This window comes from Hyaena hyaena, unplaced genomic scaffold (genome assembly GCF_003009895.1).
Source record: "Hyaena hyaena isolate Hyena2069 unplaced genomic scaffold, ASM300989v1 scaffold_4, whole genome shotgun sequence".
Classification (NCBI taxonomy): domain Eukaryota; kingdom Metazoa; phylum Chordata; class Mammalia; order Carnivora; family Hyaenidae; genus Hyaena; species Hyaena hyaena.
Window position 1 is genome coordinate 8923266 of NW_024080636.1, and position 19899 is coordinate 8943164.

The following is a 19899-nucleotide window of genomic DNA, read 5'->3' on the forward strand; positions in this document are numbered from 1 at the left end:
ATGGCCGCTCTCCGGGCCGCGCTCAGAGCTCTGCTCGCGGCAGCCAGTGTCCGGTCGCGGCCCCTGGGCCGGCGCCCGCCGCACGCGCCCTGCTCCGCCTCTGCCGCCGCACGCGGCGCTGCCATGGAGCCGGCGCCCCGCTGGCTGGCGGGGCTGCGCTTCGACAACCGCGCCCTGCGCGCGCTGCCCGTGGAGACGCCGCCGCCCGGCCCCGAGGGCGCCCCGTCCGCGCCGCGGGCCGTGCCGGGCGCCTGCTTCAGCCGCGTGCGGCCCGCGCCGCTGCAGCAGCCGCGCCTCGTGGCGCTGTCGGAGCCCGCGCTGGCGCTGCTGGGCCTGGGCGCGCCGCCCGCCGCCGCCGCCGCCCGCGAGGCGCGCGAGGCCGAGGCCGCGCTCTTCTTCAGCGGCAACGCGCTGCTGCCGGGCGCCGAGCCCGCCGCGCACTGCTACTGTGGCCACCAGTTCGGCCAGTTCGCGGGGCAGCTGGGCGACGGCGCCGCCATGTACCTGGGCGAGGTGTGCACGGCGGCCGGCGAGCGCTGGGAGCTGCAGCTCAAGGGCGCCGGCCCCACGCCCTTCTCCAGGTGGGCCCTTCCCCGGGCGGGTGCCGGGGCCCGCACGCCTTCGGCAGGTGGGATCGGGGGCGGGCGGTGTGCGCGGCCCGTTTCCCTCCCTGGACGTTTGGCCCAGGGACACAACACGGGAGGGGTCCCAGCATCCTGGAGGCGGGGACAGCTGGTGCAAAGGCCCTGAGATCAAAAGGAGAGGACAGGAGGAGGGGCAGTGCCCGCTGAAATGCTGCTGCCAGGTGCCCTCGTCCCCTGTGACGGGCACAGTGAGGGGACCCTGCCGCGTTTGGTGTCGGGGCATCTGGTCACAGAGCACTGGCAGCTGTTCTCGCCCTGCCCTCGTAAACAACACAGGGACTTTGGAATCCGTTCTGTAACACTCCTCCCCCCACGCCCCGCCTGGCCGCCAGCTCAGGGCAGGCAGGGTGACTTGTGAGCAGCCTCACAGACAGCACAGCCTTCCTCTCAGAGCCACTTGGGCAGTCGGCTTGCCTCCAGCGCTGGCGTCCCAGATGCACGGTGTGTGGCCGGGGCCCTGGGCAGGGACAAGACTCCGCAGAACCTTCCCCCAGGGGACGCTCTCCCAAGCACAGGCTTCCAGGCACCTGTGGGCCAGAGCCTGGGTCCAGATCCCAACGGCCCGACCCAGCAGGCGCTCTCACGGCCGTCCTGCCTCTTAGGTACAGACTGTGCTGACCGTCCGTTCTGCCCTTTCCTGGCAAACAGTTCGCGCATTTAGTCCATGCTTGTTAAGTGGCTGAAAAAGTTATACCTCAGTTGTCATTTTAGGTTCAGAGAACTCCTGAGGCCGTGTCTCCTCTGCCCAGTTCCCTCTGCCCTCCCTCCAGGGACGCAATATGCCCCCCCCCCCCCAGCAGCTCCATCTCTGACCTATAGAACACCTGGTTCTTCCTCGTCCCCCAGCCTCCAGACCTTTCTGTGGATGAAGGCTGAGCTGAGCCTCGCGCCACCACCGCCAACACCTGCACCTGCTCAGAGCCGCCTGCACCAGGGCCTAATGGAAGTTTCTGCCCGTTGTAATGATGTGAACGCCTCTCACCCTGGGGCCTGCTCAGTCCTCTGAGCACCTTTAAACTTCACGTATCCCTCTTTGGTCATTTATTTTTGCCAATTATAAAGACAAACCTTTTCGTGACTAATATGCCATCGGGACTTGCTTTTTATATTTGAAGACTTGAGTTTTAAGTCCTGTGTTTTTAGACCTGAGGTCTGCTAGCATATTTTTTTTTAAATATTTATTTTTAGAGTGAGTGAGCGAGTGGGAGAGGGGCAAAAGGAGGGAGAGGGAATCCCAAGCAGGCTCCACGCTCAGCGCAGAGCCTGACGTGGGGCTCAGTCCCACAAACTGTGAGGTCACGACCTGAGCCGAAATCGAGGTGGACACTTAACTGAGTCGCCCGGGTGCACCTAGAATATTTTTTCTTTAAAGAAAAGGGGTTATTTAACCTTTATTCAGGTTGGCACCCGCGTACCCCACCCCACCCCTCCATGTGTCATGTGGTCCCCAGTGTCAGCAAGACTTGAGGCTAACATCCAAAGTGGCTACAGTGGCTTAAAGCCAGCTGCTGCTGGCTACCCAGGTGTGGGTTTTGGGGGTGGACCGTTGACTTCCTGCCTCTGCCTCCTGTCTGCCATGGGGGTTAGGATTTTAGGACATGCGTCTCCTGGCAGGTACAGAAGAGCTTGTCTCAGTTGGGTCCGTCCCAGCAGCTGGGCTGGGAACAGACACGGGTGTACAGGACAAGGGACTGTTGTCATGTGTCCTTAGGCTCTGTGGGGGCAGGACTGCTCTCTGAGGCCCTTTACCCTTGCTGTGTAATCGACTGTTCAGTTCTGACTTTTGCTTTGGGAACCTGCCTTGAGCGAGAATACCGCCTACTTATTTTTACGGCCATTTCTATCAGATTCAGGATTAAACTGGGCTGTGCCAACTTCCTCCTAACATGAAATCTAACCGGGTGAGAAGGAGTCCCAGGGCCAGGGAGGGTGGAGTGACATTTGAAGACCGGTTTCCTTGTCACAACTCCTCACGCAGACTAGAGGGAGGTGAGTGGAATGCAGCTGTGAACTGAGGGTCACACTGGCCAGAGGCCGACACGGGAAGCCCCGGGGTGACTGCCAGGTCTGGTTTCCAGGGGTCACACTCGCAGGAGCCGTACACAAGCAGGGCGAGGCAGGAGTCCTGTGTCTCATAGAGCCCCGAGCGCCATGATCAGAGCAGTACGTGCAGAAAAAGCATTTGCGATAAAATTCAGTAAACTGGGAAGAGAGGAACTTCCTCAAATTGATGAAGAATATGTACAGAAAACCTCCAGCTACCATCTGCATAGTGATGAGAGCCTGGAAACTCTCCCGCTGAGATCAGAGACCAGGGAAAGTTGCTTCCCCACCACTGCCTTTCAGCATCATACTGGAAGCCCTTGCCAATGCGGTAAGACAAGAGAAGGAAATTAAAGGTGTACAGATGGAGACGGAAGACACAAAACCGCCCCTGTCTGCAGACGAACACCTGTAGACGATCTCAAGGGTGTGACCAAACAAGTGAACCAGGACGCAGTTACAGCTGCAGGGTCTGAAGTTCTACAGAAGTCAGTCCCTTCGCTGTAGACGCAGTGAGCAATTCGAAGTTGAAATTAAAACAGTTCTGCTTACATTAGCGCCCCTCAAAATGAAATACTTAGGTATTAACAAAATATTTACGAGATCTTTATGAGGAAAATCACAAAATTGATAAAAGATATCGAAGAAGAACTAAAGAAGTGGAAAGACGTTACATGTCCCTGGACAGGAAGACTCAGGATTGTCAAGAAGTCACTTGTTCCCAGTTTGACTTCAATGCCAGCACCTCGGGTGCTTTGCAGATACGGGTAGCAGGACTCTGAAGTTCATATGGAGACACAGCAGACCTAGAATGACGGACGTAACGTGAAGAACAGCAAGACTGGAGGACCGGCACTCGCGGACGTCGAGCCTTTTACTATAAAACTAAAGTCATTAAGAAAACCCCACGTTGGTGAAGGACGAACTCAGTGGAACAATGGACGGACCCCTCGGTACAGCCAGCTGATCTTGACAAAGCGACAAAGATCGTCATTCCAACAAATGGCGCTGGGACACCTGGACACACACACACAACGTGTCTAGGCCTGAACCTGCCACCCTTCACAAAAATAAACTCAGAAGGATCATAAACCTAAATGTAAAATACAAAAGTGTAAAACTCCTAGAAGACAAAATAGAAAACGTTCGGTTTGGACATGATTTTTAAGATCTGACACCAAATGCAAGACATGAAAAGTCATTGATCAGATGGGCCCCATTCAAGGTAAAACTTTTTTGCTCTGCAATAGACAAAATTGAGAGTGAAAAGAAAAGCCACAGACTGGGGAAAATATTTGCAAAAGCCACATCTGATAAAGAAGTGTTACCCAAAGGATACAAAGAACACCTTGAATTCAACTATAAGAAAACAAAAACAACCTGATTTTAAAATGGGCCAAAGACCTGGACAGACCAGAACGAAGGAAGAGGTACAGAGGGACAGTAAGCGCCTGAAACGATGCTTCACAGAGTGCGTTACCGGGGAAATGCAAAGCCACACAGCGACGAGATCCCACCATGCGCCTGCCGGGGGACCCAGACCCAGGGCACTGATGGCACCGGGCGCCGGGAGGCTCCTTGCTAGTGGGTGCCAGGCTGCGCTGTTGCCCCGTGGCCCAGCGCTGTGTCCACACAAAGCCCTGCGCGCAGAGGTTTGCAGCAGTTTTACTGAGACCTGTCAAAACCTGGAAGCACGCAAGATGTCCTTCAGGAGGTGAATGGACGCGTGGACAGTGGCGCCTCCGGACAGAGGGACCCGCTGTGCGCTGAGAAGCGAGCTCTCCGGCCCGGAGAAGACATGGAGGAGGCCGACGCGAAAGGAGCTGGTCTGCGCTGCGACTCCGGCCGCGACCCTCCAAGACAGGCGGGACTCTGGAGACGAGGAAAAGATCACTGGTTGCAGGGGAGGGGAAGGGGTGCAGGCGAGGCATGAGAATGTTAAGCCAGTCGTGGTCTGTGTGTGGTGCCATAATGATGGACCCACGTCATTACCCCTCCGTCCAAACCCACAGAGTACACAGCACTGGGTGTGACCCCGCGTTTAAACGTGGACCTTGAGCCATCATGGCGCGTGACTTGCGGGTGGTAACACGTGTCCCACCTGGTGGGGACGTTGACGGTAGAGGAGGCCGTGGGGGCGGCAGGGGGCCTAGGCACCTTCCTGTCGTTGCTGCCGCGAGTCTAGAGCTGCTCTGATAAAGTCTTCATCATAGTGGAGGCTTGGGGTAAAGCAGTTCAGGCCGTCCAAGGCCGTCCACGGGACCCTGAGACCCCCCCTCCGAGCTGATGCCGTGCGCGTTGCGGGAGGCGCGCGCTCGTACAACAGATGCTTTATAAAAACTGGGCTGCAGGTGCGCAAGTGAGCGTAATGCTTGAGCTGCCGGTGAATGGTTTTAAGAAGCCCCTAGGATGCCTTCAGTCCCTCCCACCTGCTGCCTGAAGCTTGGTGTTGGATGGACCCCCGCCTGACGGCACGGTGACCTGTGTTTGATTTCAGACAGGCTGACGGCCGCAAAGTCCTGCGGTCGAGCATCCGAGAGTTCCTGTGCAGCGAAGCCATGTTCCACTTGGGCATCCCCACCACGCGGGCCGGGGCCTGCGTCACGTCCCAGTCCACAGTCGTTCGCGACGTGTTCTATGACGGTAACCCCAGATACGAGAAGTGCACGGTTGTGTTGCGTATAGCTTCCACTTTCCTGAGGTAACGCCGGGGCCCCTCGTGCCGTCTGCACGCTGGCCGTATCAGGCTGTAGGTCTGTGCTTAAACAGCGGGGAGTCCGGTAGACCAAACGCCCCACGGTGACCCCTGTTTGGAACCCATCCCACGGCGGGCCCTAGAACAGCACAAGCGCACCAGCCAGGAGGTAGATGCTTTGCACCCACAAGAGGGAGACGCAAGTGTAAAAGGCACTGGGCATTTTCTGGGCAGGAGCCCCGGCCCACGTGGGGGTCACTGTGCCTGGCCCACCCACACTCCCTGACCCGGCCCGTTCCCACCAGGTGACCAGCTGTGTAGCCACAGCGAGGCTGGCATGGGCGGGGCCCCTGAGGCAGCAGTGAACGGGTCCAGGGGCCTCCGGTAGCCAGAAAAGGGGCTGCCCAAATGTGGGGCTCTGGGAAGGGGCAGGTACAGAGCTGCATACTTGGGAGCTTGTGACAAAGAACTGCATCAAAGTCACCAAGAAAATGGCCTCATTTGTGTCACTCTGAACACAGGGCCACTCCACACAGTTGGCTGTGGCCGTTCTCATGCTCGGTTCATTAACTAGAGTCCGTTCCGGTTCCCGTTTCTGATGCCAGCCTGTTACCCCTTGATGTCACCACGCTGTCTGGTATCACACACTCTGTTCTGATCCCCTGAAGTCACACTTGTCAGGACATGGCTGTGGCCTGGTCCCCCCGCCCCCGGAGCCCGGCAGACCCTGTGTGTATCGGGGTAACAGGGCCATTCCCTTGGCACCTGCGGGCCACCCACGCCTGAAGCAGAGAGCCCCTGACTTTTTCTTTTGTACCCTGGGGGACAGAGGAGCCAGGCAGGTCATCAGCCTTGCCCTGGGAGACCCAGGGCTTCTCCCCGCGGTGGCACCGGGCCGCTCTTCATGCGCAGCCGCCCTGAGCCTGGCAGGGGGTCAGGAGGCGTCCCCAGCCCCCACCCACCAGCTGCCGGGGCTGATGCCAGACCTAAAAACCAAAAATGTCTCCAAAGAGCCTCACCCTCTGGGTGACCCCAACACCCCAGTGGAGAACCAGTGCTGACCCTGTTCGTCACCCCACCGCAGGATGCCTGTCACTGACGTGCTCCTTGACGCAGGGGGGTGGGCACAGAGCCCTCCTCGTGCCTGGAGTCAGCCCTGCATCCCTGGGCCTCCCGCACGGACTTGACCAGATTCCGGCTGGGTCTGTCTGTGTCACTGGAAGATGGGCTCTGCTTTTGCGGGGTTTTGTTTTCATCCGGGAGTTTCCCGCTCCGGGCCAGGGTCTGGCGGCCACACCTCTCTTCTCTCCACCAGGGCAGAGTCTTGTTTGACCTGTTACCAACTTGGGTCTTCCCCCCAGGTTCGGATCCTTTGAGATTTTTAAGTCCGCAGATGAGCACACAGGGCGCGAGGGCCCCAGCGTGGGGAGGAATGACATCCGCATACAGATGCTTGACTATGTGATTGGCACGTTTTATCCTGAGATCCAGGCCGCCCACGCCGCCGACAGCGTGCAGAGGAACGCAGCCTTCTTCCGCGAGGTGGGTGCGGCGGCCAGGTCTGCTGGGCTCGTGGGCAGAGGGTCTCACCGGGTGTCCCTGCCCTTCTGTCGGTAGCTCCCCGTCCCCAACCCCGGGGGGGCCGCGTGGGCGGCGGATGCGCGGGGGAGGTGTGTGGCCCACCCGGCCGAGGCGGGTAGGTCATCGGCCTCCTTGGCCAGCGGCTCACAGGACAAGACGGGCCCCGGGCACAGCCGCCCGGACCGAGGGCAGGATTTGTCTGCTCGGGTGCTGACTTCCTTGTGTCTGGGCAGTCACCCTCCTGGGCCCAGGTCGGGGCTGTCGAGGTTCCCTGGGATTTTTGGTTTCTTGGGTAAAAGCCACAGTTAGGCAGGAAGAGGGAGACGGCACCTGCTCGTCCTCCCCTGCGGGTGTCGGTGGGGGGGACGGGCCCTGCGGGAATCGGGGCGGGAAAGGGGCCGGGGCTGGGGGGCAACCCGCGCCTGTCGTGCCGCAGGTCACACGTCGCACAGCCCGGATGGTGGCCGAGTGGCAGTGTGTGGGCTTCTGCCACGGTGTGCTCAACACGGACAACATGAGCATCGTGGGGCTCACCATCGACTACGGGCCCTTCGGCTTCCTGGACAGGTGTGCGGCCCCGGGCGCGGCGCGGGGGCCGTGGGGAGAGGCCCGCGGGCGCGCACCTGTTCTCACCGACGTTTTGCTCAGCGGGTAACTGTTGGAAATGCCTGCTTGGAAACGGACCCAAGGGGCCAGGGCGGGAGCGGGCGGTGAGCAGGGGCCCTGGTGGGTTAGGGGTGGGAGAGCAGCAGCCTCACAGGCGTGGCCTCCGGGCCCCCGGGGTCCCGCATCATCCCGAGGCCCCCTCCCCCCGTGTGGCAGGTACGACCCCGACCACGTGTGCAACGCCTCGGACGGCGCCGGGCGCTACGCATACAGCAAGCAGCCCGAAGTGTGCAAATGGAACCTGCAGAAGCTGGCCGAGGCCCTGGAGCCTGAGCTGCCCCGCGAGCTGGGCGAGGCCATCCTGGCCGAGGAGTTCGACGCCGAGTTCCGCCGGCACCACCTGCACAAGATGCGCAGGAAGCTGGGCCTGGTGCGCGCCGAGCTGGAGGGCGACGGGGCGCTGGTGGCCGGGCTCCTGGAGACCATGCGCCTGACTGGTGAGCGTGCGCAGGGCGAGTGCGCCACGTGGGGCCGGGCGTCTTCACCGCGGTGAAATGACCGCGCGTAAGGCGAACCACGTTAACCGTAAAGCAGGCGGGTCGGGGCGCCAAGCGCATTCACTGTGCCGCAGCCTCGTCCCTGGCGTCTCCAGGCCTGTGTATGAAACCGACACCCCGTCCCCATGACACCCGCCCCCAGCCCCCTCCCAGCCCCCGCGCCCCCGCTCTGCCCTCCGCCTGTGGATCTGACTCCTCCAGGGCCCTCCTACGAGATGGGTCCACACAGGAGTGGCCCGTGTGTGCGGCCGCCTTCACGGAGCACAGTGTGCCCGAGGCTCGTCTGCAGGGCAGCACGTGTCAGGATCCTGTTCCTTTGCGGGCTGAGTGGTACCCTGTGGTGTGCAGGGGCCACACTTTGTTCCCCCGTCATGGACTGATGCACACTTGTTTTCACTCTTGGGCTGGTGTGGAAAACACTGCTGCGGAAACACGTACAGGTAGGCATCTGAGTCCCTGCTCAGTTACCTGGGGCTGCGCTCCCGCGTGGACCTGACCGAGGGCTCAGGCTGGAACTTCCTGCACCGCGGTGCCCGGAAGTGGTACCGCGGGCATGCCCTCGCTCCTGCCCGTAGGGGAGCGGGGGGCGCGCTCCGTCTGTCACCGTCAAGGAGAAGGTTGTCCGTGGCTTTTTCAGATATGGCTTTTGTGAAGTTGAGCGTTTCTTTCTTTTCTAGTTTATTTTTACCATTTTGCATCAGTTGAGAGGAGCACGTAGGAGAAGGCACTCCCGTCACACCCTTAGTCAGGCTGAAGCACCGCAGTAAAGCACCCAGGCCGGCGGCGTACCCGGCACACATCGATCTGTCACGTCTTGGAGGCTGGAGATCGGGGTGCAGGGTGGTCAGGTGCGGGGAGGGCCTCCTTTCCGGGCAGAGAGCAGAGCGGGCGCAGACCCCCAGGAGGGCCCGTCGGTCCTTGTGCAGGAGGCTGGCCTGCGGCGTCAGGGCCCGGGCGCTGCTGCTCTCACACGATGCGTCAGCAAACGTTCTGTCCTGCTTTTCAGGACTGGTGAGAACTGGTCTGTGGGGGACTCACCAGCGAGGCTGTCTGGCCCTAACGTTCCTTCGTTGTGATCCCTGATTCAGTTTCCTTATTTGTTACAAGACTTCTCAGATTTTCTATTTCTCGAGTCTGTTTTGGTGGGTTGTGTTTCTGGGAATTTGTCCATTGCATCTGCGTCGTCTAACTTATCGGCGTGTTGTTGTTCAGTCTTCGCGGAGTCTCTTATTTCTGTGTGATCACTACTCCTGTCCCCACTTTGATTTCTGGTTTTAGTTACATGCGCCTACTTTTGTCAGTAGCTAAAAGTTTGTCAATCTTGGTACCTTTTCAAAGAACCAGCTAATTCTTGGTTTCACTGATTTTTGTTCTCTGTTTCATTTATCTCTGCTCTAACCTTTATCTCCTTCATTTCTGCCAGCTTTGGTCTTATTTTGTTCTTCTAGTCCCTTAGGTGTAACATGAAATTATTGAGATCTTTTTGAGATCTGACACATAACACTATTAGTTGCAGGTGTACAACGTGACTATTTGTACACATTGCAAAATGATCACCATGTAAGTATAGTTAACATCCATCACCACACAGCTACAAACTTTCTTTTTCCTTGTAATTGACATTTGGTCTCTTAACATAGGTACTTAGCACCTTAAATGTTCCTCTGACCACTGCTTTTGTGGCGTCCTGTAAATTTCAGTTATGTTGTTTTTTTAATTTTTCTGCCTCTAAGTATTTTCTAATTTCCCTTGTGATTTTTTTTATTTCTATTTTTTGGACCCACTGGTTAAATGTTACATTATTTGTGAATTTTCCAGTTTTCCTTGTTTGTGATTTCTGTCTTCATTCCACTGTGGCTGGAGGAGATAACAGTCTTTTTAAACATATTGATACTTGTTTTATGGCCGAACACATCACCTGTCCTGGAGATCGTCCCTGGTGCCTGAGAAGATGGGATGGGGGTCTGTGGGGGTCTGATGCAGTCGCGTGACAGCCTTCGAGGCCCCCGTGTCCTTGTGGTTCCGCGGTCCGGACACCCCGTTGTCCAGAGTTGGCCGCTAGAGCCGCCAACTCTCAGAGAACTGCCCGCTTCTCCTTACATTCTGGACGTTGACTTGTAAGTTCTGGTGCTTGTTTGGCACGTTTACTTACAGTCTGACGAACTGACCGTTTTAACAAGATGTAAGGAAAACCCTTGTCATTTGCGGGTTGTTTACTGAAAATCGACTCGTCTGATTCGACCAGTTGAAAGTGTCTTAGGGATAGTGTGTACCTTTGCTTTGAGAGGATGTGCACGAGCGCGCAGGGGAGAGACGGGGAGAATCCCAAGCAGGCTCAGGGCCGTCCGCGCAGAGCCCAGCACAGGGCTCGCGCCCACAGATTGTGAGATCATGACTTGAGTCCAAACCACGAGTCGGACACCCCACTGAGCCCCCGGGCGCCCCCGTAGTCGTCTTTTCGCCTTTTTGAAACCCATCCTGCCAGGTTTTGTTTCGTTTCTAAGCTAGAGCAGTTCGTGGAGCGCGCCGCTGCGGAGGGGTGGCCCGGGCCGCAGAGCGGCGGCCTGCTAATCCGTTTACTCGGAGTCCCAACCGATGAAGACTCTGCCGTTCCGCTCGGGGTTGCTGTGTCCTACCCCATTTTTGTCCCTCACTTCCTCCATCACGGCTTCTGTGTTTCATGGTTTACTGTCCTGATTCATCTCTGTCTGTGTGTATTTTTAGGATGTTTTCCTTGTGTTTTAACAACTCAGGCCAAGGACTCAGAGTATCTGTTGTTATGTTGAGCCCCGTTTATTCTGTTTCAGGGGCTTCTCCTTGACGCCCGGCAGCTCCTGAAGTGGGCAGTGGGGGTTGTGAGCACGGGGGGTGGCCAGGGGATGACCTCAGGGCCTTTGCGGGCCCCGGAGTGGTGGCCAAGCTGGGTGGCTGGTGTGCGGGGGCTGAGGAGGAGGCTGGAGAGGAGGGGTCGGGAGCCCATGACCCGACCCTGACGAGGACCCCCGAGTGTGGGCGCTGGTGGGCAAGGACCGGGCCTCCGCCTGCGCCCTGAGCAGTGGCGTGTTCCAGGTGCCGACTTCACGAACACCTTCTACTTGCTGAGCTCCTTCCCAGTTGGGCCGGAGCCCCTGGACGCGCCTGAGTTCCTGGACGCGCTGACCGCACAGTGTGCCTCCCTGGAGGAGCTGAAGCTCGCCTTCCGACCCCAGATGGACCCCCGGTGGGTACCCAGGTCTCGCTGCCTTGGAATGTGCTTCCAGAAGGAGAGGACATTTAGAACAGAGCACGCTGGGGAGAGCTAGCTAGGGCACCTGGGGGAGGGAGGTGGTCAGACCCACTGGTCAGGGAAGGGCAGTGGCACAGGCCAGGGGACAGCTTCCCAGAATGGCTCGCGCCTGCCCTGGAAGAACTTGGTGGGCCCTCGCGCTTTCCTGCACCACCTCCCCCTGGGAGGAGCCCACGGGGTCCTGAGGGTGCAGCCCGTTACCCACAGTAGGACACGGGAAGCACGGTTTCCGGGTTTTGATAGACAAGCCAACAGACTGGGGTTTGAGAGAATTTAGTGCAGCGGCGTGGCCAGTGGCCCTCGGTTCCCGGCACGCGCAGGGACGACAGACCAGCAGGACCTGCGAAGCACAAAGCCAGCGTGACTGGGGAGGGGGTGTCATGGCCGTCCCTGCTCACCAGGCCCTCGAGGACCCAGCACTGGGGTCACTGTGGAGAAGCAGCAAGCGGTGACCTTCCCCTGGGGGACGTCTGTGCGGGGCTGGGACATGGGCAGATGCCAGGCGGCCGGGAGGAGTCAGCCTGCAGCATCCGCCCCCGGCGCGCTCGTGCCACGACACGGAAGCGCTGCCGCAGAGCAGGGGTGGACGCTGCCTCGCCTCTCAGGCCCCGGTCCCCGCCCCACGGGGCTGTCGGTGGTGGCACAGCAGAGCCAGAGCCGCTGAAGCCATCGCCACCTCCTCCGTGCCCAGACAGCCGTCTTCCGGGTGCCCGGTGGTCTCAGGACACGGCCCACAGCCAGTGGCGGGGACGCGCCTCACGCGTCCCCTCCGCGCAGGCAGCTCTCCATGATGCTGATGCTGGCACAGTCGAACCCTCAGCTCTTCGCGCTCATCGGCACCCGGGCGAACGTCACCAAGGAGCTGGAGCGAGTGGAGCAGCAGTCGCGGCTGGAGCAGCTGAGCTCGGCCGAGCTGCTGAGCAGGAACAGGGGCCACTGGGCTGACTGGCTCCAGGAGTACAGGTGAGGCTCCAGGTCGGGGGCACTGACTGCCCGTGTCACCATCTTCCCTCCCGTGACGGGGCTGCAGACGACCCCCGTGCAGGGAACCAAGCACGGGAGGGGTGGGGCGGTGGTACCTGCTGGAAAGACGAACTCAGATGTGCTTCCAGAGCCCGGCTGGAGAAGGACAGGGAGGGCTCCGGCGACAGTGACGCCTGGCTGGCTGAGCACCTGCGCGTCATGCGTGCCAACAACCCCAAGTACATCCTGCGGAACTACATCGCACAAAATGCCATCGAGGCTGCCGAGAACGGAGACTTCTCAGAGGCAAGCAGACACCTGTCCCCCTCCGTCCCTGCGTCCAGCAGCAGGGGATGGGCGAGGCACGGGCAGGCCCTAAAACCCCTCTCCTTGCCCTTCTCCAGGTGCGGCGGGTGCTGAAGCTACTGGAAACCCCTTACTGCACGGAGGGGGAGGCCACCGAGGTGCCAGAGGTTGAGGGGGCCGGCGGGGCAGGCAGCGGGGGGCACCCCTACAGCGCCAAGCCCCCGCTCTGGGCGGCAGAACTGTGCGTGACGTGATCCTCGTAACTGCCTTGGAGGCCTCCACACGTGGAGCCCCCGAGGCCCGAGCCCCACCGGGTCTTTGAGGCAGGGAGCACCCCGCGGACAGCCGCCCCCCCCGCCCCGTCTCTCCATGACGGCCGAGACGTCCAGTCAGCACCTGACCCGTCTCCGTCTGACACAGACTCCGCAGCCCCGCCCCACGCTCGCCGCTCCCCGTTACAGCCGCTTCGCTCAAGGACAGGCGCTTGGCAGTGGGAAGCAGGCGGCCCTGCCCCCACCTACTGGGCGGCCACGGTCCCCAAATAAACCAGCAGCTTTCCCACGTCTCTGTGGTCGCTGCGCCCCAGCCCGCCCTCCCAGGGAGACCAGGTGCTGGCAGGGTGGGAGGGCACCTGTGTCACGGCCTCAGGCATCCTGGTAGTAGCTGTTGAAGTTGATGCGCAGCAGGAAGTCCTCCAGGTGGGGCTGGTAGCCGCGGTTCACCAGCTTGGTCACCACTGGGGGGGAGGGGGAGCAGCTCAGCCAGCCCCCCCCATTTGCTCCTGCCCTGCAGCCCCCGAGCCCACCCGGCCCTGGGGGACAGTCACCTTTGAAGAGGAAGTGGGAGTAGTACTTGAAGGTGCTGTAGGACTGCTGCATGAGGGCGAAGTTGGGGTGCTCGGCGCCCCGGGAGCCGCTGGCGGGGACCCAGGGCTGGGAGATGAGCTGGCTGCGGAACTTGAGGACCAGGCTGAAGATGCTGTGGATGACGTTCATGACCGGTGCAGCCTTCTCAGTCAGCAGGCCCCTGCGGAGACAGGCGGCTGCTGGGGTGGGGGGCGGGCCCTGGGAGACAGTCCCCTGGGGAGACAGGCGGCTGCTGGGGTGAAGGTGGGGGGCCCTGGGAGACAGTCCCCTGCGGAGACAGGCGGCTGCTGGGGTGGGGGTGGGGGGCCTGGGAGACAGTCCCCTGCGGAGACTGAGGGTGGGGGGCCCTGGGAGACAGGCGGTCCTGGGGTGTGGGGGGAGTCCCACCACCACAGTCCCAGGCACAGCGAGCCACTCACCTGAAAACAGCCTTGTGGAGGTACTCGGCGTGCGCACGCTGGATTTCCTCGAGGTCGCCCACCCTGGCCAGTCGGGCCCGGAACTCGCACCAGGTGACATGCAGGATCTGGTTGGCAATATAGCCCTGGGTGACCTTCACAAAGTGCTGCATCTCATGTTTGAAGAGCTGCAGCTGGCGGAACTGCACCGAGCCAGCCACGCGGCTCACCAGGGCTGTGGGGGGCAGAGAGGTTGGCCAGGGCCCCGGGCGAGGGGGCCAGGGGCAAGTGAGGGCTCCGGCCAGGCCTCACCCGTGCGCTTGAGGTGGAAGCAGATATCCTTGAGCGTCCACATCATCAGCTTCAGCTGCAGCAAGAAGGAGAAGATGCCACTGTACCTGCTCAGGCAGCTCTCGGTGACCACGATGTTGAGGGGCCAGTCCACCTGCGGAGGAGGGCAGGGAGGAGGGGGTGGCTCGGCCGCCCCTGCAGCACAGCCCGCGCCCCACTCACTCGGCCAGGCCTTGCTGACCTTGTACCTGAGCTCCAGGCAGTTCAGCACATCCGGGGCGTTGGGGGCAAACGCCTCGGGCAGGAACTTGAGGGCGAAGGAGAGGTTGGCGGCATAGGGGGTGTCCCCGTGGAGGCTGTACTGCAGCGCCTTGCTCAGCACCGAGTTGAGCACCAGCGGGTTGAGGAGCTCCCCGGGCGTCTGCCCCGCCCCCAGCTGAGGCAGGAGAGCGCACAGGCGTCGCGAAGGAGCGAAGGAGTCCCCGCACCCGCCCACCCACGCCCGCACCCACATCTCGCCCAGGGGTCACCTTCTCAAAAAGCAGGTCGCTGAGGGACTGTGCAAACTCGCCGTCCTCCATGAGCAGGAAGTGCCGCAGCGCCTCAAAGTGCGCCTCCAGGCCGAGCTCCACGAAGAAGTAGTCCACGGCGGCCTTGTTCACCAAGGAGACACTGGCGGGAGGGCGGGGCCTAGAGTCACGTGCGGGGGCGGGGCCGGCCGGGGGCGGGGCCGGCCGGGGGCGGGGCCGGCCGGGGGCGGGGCCACGGGGCGGGCACTCACTGCGCGGCCAGCGGCGCGGAGATGGAGTGCTTCATGAGCACGGGCAGCGGCAGCAGCTCGCTGAGCTCCACTGCGGTCTCATCCGCATCCGACCGGACCCGGGGCTCCTCCGGGAGGGCAAAGGCCCGGGGAAGCCCGTGGTGTAGCAGGTGGGCGACAGGAGGCTCTGCTGCAGGACGGCAGACAGTCGTCAAGCAGCGAAGACAGGGCGGGGCCTTCCGCCTTCCCGCCCCCACCCCCCACCCCCCCCACGCGGCTGGCCACTCACACAGGGCCTCGTAGCTGTCCGGGTACCGCTCCAGGCGGTACCCTTCCGCTAGGCCCGCCAGGTAGGCCTGCTCCCGGCCGCAGCGCTGGGCGGCGGCCTCCTCCTCACCGGGGCCAGGGCTGCTCCCAGCGGCCGCGCCTTCCTAGGACGACCGGGCCTCAAGAAACTCGCCCCTTCCACGGACGAGGGTGGGAGGATCCCACACATGCTGCCCCGTCCCAAAAGGCCAAAGCCCTCACTGCCCATGCAAGGCTGGCGGGCTGGAGGCAGCGCCACTTATCCCGCTGACCCCTGACCCCCAACCGCGTCTGCCCTGACCTGTGAGCTTGGCGGGCGGCTTGGAGAGAGGTCCTCACTGTCCCCGCTCTTCCCTGGCCCTGAGCAACACAAGTTGGGCAGGAGGAAGTATCACGGTCAAGTGCCTCCTACCAGGCGGCACCTCCCTAGTCCCCAGGGCTGCAGCTTCCTCCCCTTCCTCCTTGCCCCAAGCCCCTCGGGTCCCCGGTGCCACCAGCGATACGACAGCCCTAGGGCTACTGACCTGGCTCCTCAGGGGTGCCGTCTCCCCGAACCCTGGACGCAGCCGCCGCACACAGCGAAGCCTGGCCACTCGCCTCCCCGCTGCCGGAGCCTGCCGCCTGACCACAGGAGCCATCTGAGGCTCTGTCTGTAGGCCGCCGCGGCTCCTGCCCCCCAGCAGCGCTCTGTGCTGCCAGGCCGAGGCCTGACTGGGATGCATGGTCACTGGGGCTCTGGTGGGGCCCGGGGGTATCAGGCTGGCCTTCCCCAGCGAGTGCACCCAGCACCACGTGGGACTGAGACACATGTCCACGGACAGTCCACCGTGGTCGGGACGGAGCCACGTCACACACGTTCTCTCCCACCTTGATGCTGGCGTCAGACACGTGCCCGTGGACGTTCCACCGTGGTCGGGACGGGGCCACGTCGCACACGTTCTCTCCCACCTTGATGCTGGCGTCAGACACGTGCCCGTGGACGTTCCACCGTGGTCGGGACGGGGCCACGTCGTCCACATTCTCTCCCACCTTGACGCTGGCATCAGACACGTGTGCACAGATATTCCACTGTGGTCGGGAGGGAGCCATCCCAGAAGCATAACCCCCCGCGGGAATGCTGCTCTCTGGCACGTGCCCAAGTAGCTGCTCCATGGCCTGGCTACTCCCCTCCTGGGGGGATCTGGACCTAGGGGGCTGTGAGTGAGGCAGATCTGGGACACAGGTGTCCTCCAGCTGCATGAGACTGTCTCCCCACAGCCGCTGCCTGTCATTACTCGAGCCACCTCCTACGGTCTGGAGAGCCCCTGGGGAAGCCAAGGTGACCATAGCTGGCCTCAGAATAGTTCTGAAATCATACTCCTGTGGCCCAGGGGGCCCTGTGCCCGCCACTTCACACGCAGCAGAGGGAGGCAGGTCTGAGCCGATGGTCTGCAGCGCCTCCTCCAGGACAGGGGCTGCACCAGGGTGCACAGGCTGCTCAGCCTGGCGGTCTGTGGGCAGGAAGTCTTGGATGCTGAGGCCCTCAGAGAACGCCCCTGGCCTGTGCACCTGCCCTGGCTGCAGGCCAGATCCCAGTCCCGGGCCACAGGCCCCTGGCACCGGAGGCTGGGGGTGCTGCAGTGTCAGTGAGCTCGTGCAATCCCAAGTAGCCACGTGCCGCCCCGCATACCCAGAGTCACAGGTGCTGCCTCCAGCTAAGTGCGCGGGGCCTGCAGACGAAGCCTGAAACAGAAGTGGGTGTCGGTCCCTCCAGTTACCCGGCTCCATCCCCCAAGCTCAGTTCTGCAAGCAGTATGAACACTAAGTGGGGAGGTGTTGGGGCGAGCCAGGCCCAGCACCCACTGTGTCCCCGGGGCATCCAGCCCACAGAGCCCCATGCTGTGTGCCTGACTCCTGCCCCCAGCCCCTCACCTGGGAGTGTGCGCCAGGGAGCTCGGCCGGTGCCTCCAGGGACTTCTCAGACACGTCCTTCAGCATCTCCTGAAATCCAACCACCAGGGTGTGTGGCGGCCGCTATGACCACCCAGCCCACTGAGCCAACCCGAAGCCTCAGCGCCCTCACCCACCGCCCAAAACCGCTGCGCATGGAGACGACGAGAGGCTCGTGCTACACTCTGCTCGTGACAACTGACGAGAGCTACCACCCCTCCCCCAGAACACAAGTCTGCGTGTAACCACAGGTTCGAGCCCCCCGAGCCTGGGAAGAGCTCCCATCGGAAACCACGGGACACCTGAATATGCTTCCGGTCCTCCACGAGAAAGCGCAGCCGTGCGCCTGCCAGTCTGTGCCTCTGGATCTTCCACAGCGCCTTCTGCTCGCGACGAGCTGCCTCTGCGGACAACTTGCTGTAATGGTCCACCAACGCCTGCCTGAAGCCACACCCAGAGATATTGCCACAGCCGCCCAGCGCCGGCCAGCTGGTGCCTGGTGGGCTGGGAAGGCTCCTGGCAGAGGCCCTCGGCAGGCGGCCCACACAGCTGGCACCCTCCCAGGCCGGCGGTCCCTCCCTTTGGAGCCTCGCTGGACAGGCAGGAGGCCGGGACTGTCAGGGGCCTCTCTTCCCGAGCTTCACAAAATGTGCCTCCCAACCTCTGGTGCCGACTGTAGAGAGCTTGAGATAAATCGAGAGGCACACAGAGGGCAGCAAACTCTGCATCTGCTCCCCCAAAGCTACCACGTCGCTCCCGGCGATCTGGGCCCTCTCACCACAGGCACCCGGGTTCAGACCTGGGCTGGCTCGTGCCCACCTGGCTGCCCCAGACCAGGGGCACAGCCTTGCGGCTGCAAACAGGAGACTAACATCCAGCCCCACACGCACACGCAGGCTCCTTCAACAGCATCCAAGGTCAGGGCCCCGAGACAGACGACAAGGAGCAAGTGAGAGCGCCCCACAAAGGTGCCGCTGGGAGACACCCCAGAGACACAGGGGAGGCAGGACACGTTCATGGCACCAGAGCAAGATGAGCTCTCAGTGCAAGGGGACATTCTGCGTTCAGACTCCTCCTCTCCCTGCCTGGGAAGTCTTCCAAGTAAAGAGAAGCCCATCACAAGCCCACCCCCGGAGGGGCAGCCCGCGGCGGCCGCCTACCTCGCCTTCTTCTCCAGCTGCTCCTCCAGGGCCCGCAGCCTCCGCTCCCTGTCGCGCAGCTCTCGGGCATAGCCGAAGTCGTCGTCCAGGCCCTCCTGCCTGGCCGCCCGGCGCCGCTGCACACAGTAGCCACGCACGGTCTTGCTGCTCAGAGCCGGACTCCGTGGGCCCGCCGCCCCCGCCCCCGGCCCCGCCCCCCGGCCCCCCGGCCTACCTCCTGGTCCCTCACAAACTGCTCCTTCAGCTTCTGGAACTGCTCTCGCTTCCGGGCGTCCAAGGCCATGCGTTCAGACGTCTGCCGGTCTAGTGGAGATGGGAGGGGCAGCGTTACCTGCAGTGGGCGGGCCCAGAACCGCAGGGGGAGGCCCCGGGCCCCACGCACCACTGAGCGCTCGCAGGACCCTGGATGCTGCCTCCCGGGCCTGGACAATTAACTCTTGTTTGGCGATTTCCATTCGTAATTCCTGAAAAAAGCCATCTGTAAACAGCACAGCCTAGCTCCCCAGCCCTCGGCTCGGCCAGCCAGGGAGAGGGGGCTGCATTCGCCCGCGCAGCCCCCGCCAGCTATGAAGGCGCCCCATCCTGCACGGCAGCACTGCCAGGCAGTGCACCCACCCGCAGAGCAGCCTGGGGCCGAGCCCCCAGGCCTGTGTGTGCCCACCTGCAGGGCTTCCCCACAGGGAAGGAGGACCGTGCCCCTCCCTGCCTCCAGCTCTGCCCAACGCCACGCCCACTCGCTCTCTCAGGTCTGCCCCTGCTCTTATCTCGCTGCGGCCACCAGGTGCCAGGCCACAAAGGGCTTTCCATCAACCCCCTTCCCAGGTACACAAAACTCCCGGGTCCTGATACATCGGCTCCTTCCAGGCAGGCGAGGAGCTCAGAGGCCAAGAGTAGAGGAGCCTTGGGTCCTGCATCCTGGAGCCATGGATCAGCCAGGACTGGGCCTGTGTACCACCCAAGCAGCCCCAGAAGAGACAGGACAGAGCCCCTGCCCCAGGTACCCCCCACCAGGTACCCTACCCGAACAGAGAACATCAGGGGCAGCCTCACCAGCCCGCACACCACTCCCCATCAGCCCAAGACCCTCAGAGGGAAGGAGATGCAAGGAAAACCCGGGGCCCACGGTGCCCGGCACCTTCTCCTCCTTGCTGACGGAGCTGTGGCGTGCCACCCTCTCCATCCGCCCCACGTAGATGGCGCAGTCCCTCTCGACCTCCTTCAATTCCTCCGGGGAGAAAATCACCGAGATCCGAGGGACAGGAACATCGGACCAGCAGAGGTAGTGCTACCAAGAGGGAAAACCTGAAATGAGCCCAGTGACACGCAGACCCACGCCCAGCCCCGCCTGTTTCTGGTGACCCGTGGGGACAGCTCGCTTTCTCAAACAAGGGGCACAGCTCCAGGACCATCACAGATGGGTCGTGTGGGGTCTCTGCCAGGCCAAGGCGGCCCCACAACACAGGCTGTGCCTGCCTCCCAGGGACAAGCCTCCGAAAGCTGTGAAGACC

General features: G+C 62.0%; 2 protein-coding genes across 6 annotated transcripts in view; one reads left to right on the forward strand and one right to left on the reverse strand.

Annotated features, from left to right (window-relative positions):
* On the forward strand, positions 1-13242 carry SELENOO (selenoprotein O). The gene is made up of 9 exons (XM_039236313.1): positions 1-581; positions 5185-5388; positions 6744-6924; positions 7400-7530; positions 7786-8066; positions 11196-11346; positions 12190-12375; positions 12525-12681; positions 12780-13242. Exons 1-9 carry the CDS (start codon positions 1-3, stop codon positions 12942-12944), a joined length of 2037 nt encoding a protein of 678 aa, XP_039092244.1. The 3' UTR covers positions 12945-13242.
* The window catches only part of TUBGCP6 (tubulin gamma complex associated protein 6), a 21757-nt gene continuing 14226 nt past the window's right edge, over positions 12369-19899 (reverse strand). Inside the window, exons 10-27 of one of the 5 annotated variants that reach the window (XM_039236293.1) lie at positions 19527-19676; positions 18774-18855; positions 18606-18694; positions 18392-18507; positions 17534-17672; positions 17214-17282; positions 16972-17024; positions 15827-16338; positions 15604-15662; positions 15286-15427; positions 15018-15186; positions 14767-14926; positions 14478-14672; positions 14258-14390; positions 13967-14180; positions 13508-13707; positions 13313-13417; positions 12369-12491 (exon numbers count right to left, since the gene is read on the reverse strand). In XM_039236293.1, coding sequence (XP_039092224.1) covers positions 13326-13417; positions 13508-13707; positions 13967-14180; positions 14258-14390; positions 14478-14672; positions 14767-14926; positions 15018-15186; positions 15286-15427; positions 15604-15662; positions 15827-16338; positions 16972-17024; positions 17214-17282; positions 17534-17672; positions 18392-18507; positions 18606-18694; positions 18774-18855; positions 19527-19676 — 2574 coding nt within the window. In that variant the 3' untranslated portion in view covers positions 12369-12491; positions 13313-13325. Of the gene's footprint in view, positions 12492-13312; positions 13418-13507; positions 13708-13966; positions 14181-14257; positions 14391-14477; positions 14673-14766; positions 14927-15017; positions 15187-15285; positions 15428-15603; positions 15663-15826; positions 17025-17213; positions 17283-17533; positions 17673-18391; positions 18508-18605; positions 18695-18773; positions 18856-19526; positions 19677-19899 lie in introns of those variants that run through there. The other 4 variants (XM_039236282.1, XM_039236277.1, XM_039236302.1 and 1 more) reach the window with 4 other exon arrangements.